General features: G+C 36.0%; 2 protein-coding genes across 2 annotated transcripts in view; one reads left to right on the top strand and one right to left on the bottom strand.

Annotated features, from left to right (window-relative positions):
* Positions 1-403: 403 nt before the first annotated feature.
* On the top strand, positions 404-3,592 carry LOC119602450 (phospholipase A-2-activating protein). Its single transcript, XM_037953985.1, has 7 exons — positions 404-1,632; positions 1,699-1,885; positions 1,950-2,152; positions 2,216-2,373; positions 2,436-2,511; positions 2,642-2,784; positions 2,848-3,592. The coding sequence occupies exons 1-7, from the start codon at positions 608-610 to the stop codon at positions 3,411-3,413; spliced, it is 2,358 nt and encodes a 785-aa protein (XP_037809913.1). The 5' UTR covers positions 404-607; the 3' UTR covers positions 3,414-3,592.
* Position 3,593: 1 nt separating this feature from the next.
* The window catches only part of LOC119602451, a 1,085-nt gene continuing 139 nt past the window's right edge, over positions 3,594-4,539 (bottom strand). Inside the window, exons 1-2 of the mRNA XM_037953986.1 lie at positions 4,148-4,539; positions 3,594-3,945 (exon numbers count right to left, since the gene is read on the bottom strand). The exon at positions 4,148-4,539 is cut by the window's right edge and continues 139 nt beyond it. Coding sequence (XP_037809914.1) covers positions 3,781-3,945; positions 4,148-4,539 — 557 coding nt within the window. The 3' untranslated portion in view covers positions 3,594-3,780. The remainder of the gene's footprint in view (positions 3,946-4,147) is intronic.

The raw sequence follows: 4,539 nt of genomic DNA, 5'->3' as shown, positions 1-4,539 counted from the left end.
AAAGCAAAAAACACGATAATTTAATATGTATGTGAACGCTTGTGTTAAACTCTTTGTGTTTTCCAAAAAACACGTTAAAAACATGACTATGTGAACTTATTATTAGTTTCATGGAAAATGTACCAAAAACTGGTGCTTTATACTGGAGTTAAAAAATCACCATAATTAGCATATTTAGTGTTAGTAAATCTATCAGTTTTAAAAAATTTATCAAAATTGGATCAAATAATTTTCAGTTTCATTTATAAATAAAAATTTTATTACTATTTAAAATTTTTTCATTCAAATCGGACTAACCGTATAAAAGATACATATTTGCTTTTATCCCACTGTGCAGCGATGAAAAATTTACGAACACAGCTGGCGTAACAGTCGATTTTAAGTCGCCGCCGAAGTTTTTAGTGTCAGCCGCCGTTGTCGTCAAATTTTATCGGCGCAGGTCTCTTTGTTTGCCGCTGCATCATCTTGCAAAAATAGTTTTTGTGTTTTTTTCTTAAATTTGCAAATTAATCAAATTTTTCATATTAATTTTTATACTTAAAAAATTTAAAATTGTACTATTATTACTTAAATCAGCGAAAAGTTAAGCAATAAAAATCCATTCAAAATGTCTTTTACACTAGACAATTACAAATTAAGCTGTGAGCTTTTGGGTCACAGTATGGATGTACGTTCTATAGCCACGGGAGCTACGCTGGCGGAAGGTGGCCAAATGATTATTTCGGGTTCGAGAGATAAAACTACCAAATTGTGGAAACCTTTAGATGAAGGCTACATTGAAGCGGTTACACTGCAGGATCATAAAAACTTTGTGGCCTGTGTATTTTACTGTGAACGAGAACGTTGGTTATGTACGGGCAGTAATGACGCCACGGTGTGTATATATCAGGAGAATAGTTTATTGCCCATACTCACTTTAAAGGGCCATGAGTCCACGGTGTGCTCCATAGCATCTGGTGTTGAACCTCAGACTCTGATTACTGGCAGTTGGGATAAAACGGCACGTATTTGGTCCATTGATCAGGATGGTGGTATTACTTTTGTAGAACTAAAAGGACATGAAGCCGCCGTTTGGGCAGTGGCTTCTATGGCGGAGAGTAAGAAGTATATAACCGGTTCTGCCGACAAGAATATATTTTACTGGAATGCCAAAGGCGAAAAATTACGCATGCTCAAAGGTCACACTGATTGTGTTAGAGGCATATTGCCGTTAAGCAATGGTGGCCTAATATCATGTGCCAATGATGCCATTATACGTGTGTGGAATGAAGATGGTGAATGTGTACAGCAAATGAGTGGTCATACTAATTATATTTATGCTGTAGCTCAACAAAAAGCTTTAGCTCTGGATTGTGTGGTATCCTGTGGTGAGGATAGCTCCTTGCGCATGTGGAATATAACAACCGGACAAGAAGTGGGAGCCGCTCTAATACATCCAGCTCAATCTGTATGGTCTGTGACATGTCTAAGTAATGGTGACATTGTTACGGGCAGCAGTGATGGTGTGGTAAGGGTGTTTACCAAAGATCCTCAGCGTATGGCCAGTGAAGCCGTGCTAAAAGCCTATGAATTGGCTGTGGAAACTAGAAAACAGCAAATGTCCGAAGAACTAGGAGGTGTAAAAAAGACTGAGTATAAACAAGTTTTTTTATCTTAAACTTTATTTAACGGAAATTTTCTGAATTCTCATTGCAATAGCCTGCCGGGACCGGAAGCTTTACTTACTAATGGCACGCGTGAAGGACAAACAAAAATGGTTAGACATGCTGATGGTTCGGTTAAATGTTATAGTTGGGAATTAGGCAAATGGAATTTAGTAGGTGATGTTACCGGAGCTTCAGGCGGATCTCAAGCTTCATCGGGTAAATCTTTATACGAGGGCAAGGTATGTTAAGATAAATTATTAGTATAAAAAGATGATTACTTAAAAATATTATTTTTAACGTCAGGAATATGACTATGTATTTTCTGTGGATATATCCGATACTGAGCCTCCATTAAAATTGCCCTATAATCGTGGTGAAGATCCTTGGCATTCAGCTCAAGCCTTTATACATCGCAACAATTTACCTCAGGTTTATTTAGATCAAGTGGCCAATTTCATTATTAAAAATGCTGATAGTGCACCAGTACAAGTTAATGCTACCACTGGGTAAGTAGTACACTTACGTTTCTTTTATATTTAAAATGATTGCAATTTTATTTTTTTTCGTAGCGCCTATCAGGATCCATTTACTGGTGGCAACCGTTATGTACCCGGTTCGAGCAATAGTAACTTTCAATCAACCGGTAATGCTGATCCCTTTACCGGAGGTTCGAGTTACACCACTGCCGCCGCTAATCAACCAAAAGTCGACGTGAATTTTGTTAAAGGTTTAGATTTTGTATTTTTATTTTTTGAACAAATTTTAATTTTATTTTTATTGGTTTTCCAGGCGATAAACATTTTCCCATTAGCACATATTTAACTTTTGATAATTGTGATCCTTCGAAAGTTTTGGAAAAACTCAAGTAAGTTTTGCAAGTAAATTCATCTTCAGCATGTACTATAATGCCGAATGCCACCCTTAAACCTATAAGGAATTTTTAATATATTTATTTATAACGATACAGTTAACTTAATAATAAATATTTCTTTCAGAGAATTTAACAATAAACTGCCAGCAACCAACGAAAAAGTATCTGATAATCTATTAGAATCTGTCATAAGATTAACGGATGCTACCCCAGACGTGGATCAAACTGCTATTGAAGCTTTGCAGATATTATTAAGATGGCCAAGTGGTAAGAAATATTGTTAAAAACGTTTATATATAAAAATACTTAACAATTAATATTTCTTCACAGAATTACTATTTCCCGTTATCGATATTGTTCGTCTGGCCGTACGAAGTGAAGCAGTGTTTTCTCTACTAAATTCTATGAATTTTCTAGATGCTTTACTTCAACACTTAACCACTTCAGTTCCCAATCAGTTAATGATAATACGCTGTTTGGCCAATATAATGAAACATGAGGCGGGCAGGCAACAGGTAGACAAACGCTTGGCTCCCTTAATTGAGCATATTAATGGCATTAAATCTGGAAGCAATAATTTACAAATCGCTATAGCAACATTCTATTTAAATCTAACTACAACTCAGACCACGGCAGTGGCAAATGGTGAAAAATGTCGTATGGCCACTGAGGGTTTGGTCGAGTTTCTAAAATGGGCCACCGATTTGGAGGCCTGTTATCGTTCCATGCAGGCTATAGGTAATTTAACTACCACACCTTTTGGTCAGGAGGCCTCGGCATTAGTCATATCAGTTGACTATGTTATGGACAAACTAAGAGAGCTAACGAATACACCACAGGCTGGTGTCTTTGCTAAAATTAATTCTGCTGGTACAGCATTATTAGCAGCATTCTAAGGGCAGCTTCCCTAGTATTCCCATGAAAGTGAGGAAAATGAATACCAATTGTAGCTTTTTGAATATTTTTCTTATATTTTCAAGTAATCGTTTTATGCCCATATTTAAACATCAACCTTATATTATAATCATCTTATTAAATTGGTTTAACTAAATTAAATAAAAACAAATTAATAATACTTGCAGTTTTCTAATTTTGTGTTCATTTTCGTCTTCAATATTTTGTTAATATGGGGTTTATATATCAGTTTAATATAATAATTTTAATAATAGCAAGATGGGTTTTAAATCTATGATATAATAACTACTTTATATATGTATTTATTTATTATAAATATGTATTAGATCCACTTTTGGGGAATGTTATCTACTTAGATTCATTGTTCACTTCCATTTTGGAGCTGTCGTCAGATGGTTTTCTTTGCCGTATCCGTTGTAGTAGCTCCTCCTTCCAGCGTTCTTCGGGTACACCGGCTGCCCATTCAGGCACGGCTAAATTGGGTAATTGAAAATTGGCCATAGCATTTAAAATCTGCAAAGAAATTCAAAATTATTGTTTAATGTTCCCAACCGTTTTAAAAATCATCTCAAATTGAATGAAAACATTTAAAATGATTTCGAAGTTGCCCATTGCTGTGAGAACAAACGTTTCAATAGTATATGTTTCAGCTTTAAAATGCTTTTCGAAATAGACCTATGAAAGCTGGGTACCATTATAAACCACACCCACATACCTGCTGCGTTTTATTGCCATCCAATTCAATCTGTAACTCCTGTGGTCTTGGTTGACTCCAAATTGCTCTTTCGATTTCCGCATCGGCAGTTTCTATTTGAGGCATATTGGGATCACCATGCACCACTTCCAACGGCTCATCTTCATCCAAGTTCCTGTTCTCCTGTATTCTAGTAAAACCTTCTCTATTATGATGAGCATCATTAACATCGTCGTCATCATCATGAGCATTTAAGCGCATATGACCATAATCAATATTATTCTCATCCATTGACAAGGGTTGATAACCTTCATAGGCGCCTGCATCTTGTAGAGATTCATTATCATCACTATCGTCACTGGGTGCGGGAGGATGGTGTACAATATGTGTGGTACGTAAATCCTCTTCTCCAG

Source organism: Lucilia sericata, unplaced genomic scaffold (genome assembly GCF_015586225.1).
Source record: "Lucilia sericata isolate MDLA Ls3-8-SP2 unplaced genomic scaffold, ASM1558622v1 Contig000233F_arrow, whole genome shotgun sequence".
Taxonomy (NCBI): domain Eukaryota; kingdom Metazoa; phylum Arthropoda; class Insecta; order Diptera; family Calliphoridae; genus Lucilia; species Lucilia sericata.
Note: the sequence above shows the minus strand (reverse complement) of the source record. Positions and strands in the feature narration are given on the sequence as shown.

What these genes read in the sequence shown, in the direction of transcription:
- LOC119602450 (XM_037953985.1), top strand. Translation starts at nt 608, where the DNA reads ATGTCTTTTACACTAGACAATTACAAATTAAGCTGTGAGCTTTTGGGT. An exon ending in CAAGTTAATGCTACCACTGG is followed by an intron (nt 2,153 to 2,215) that starts GTAAGTAGTACA and finishes TTTTTTTCGTAG; the next exon opens with CGCCTATCAGGATCCATTTA. An exon ending in CGACGTGAATTTTGTTAAAG is followed by an intron (nt 2,374 to 2,435) that starts GTTTAGATTTTG and finishes TTGGTTTTCCAG; the next exon opens with GCGATAAACATTTTCCCATT.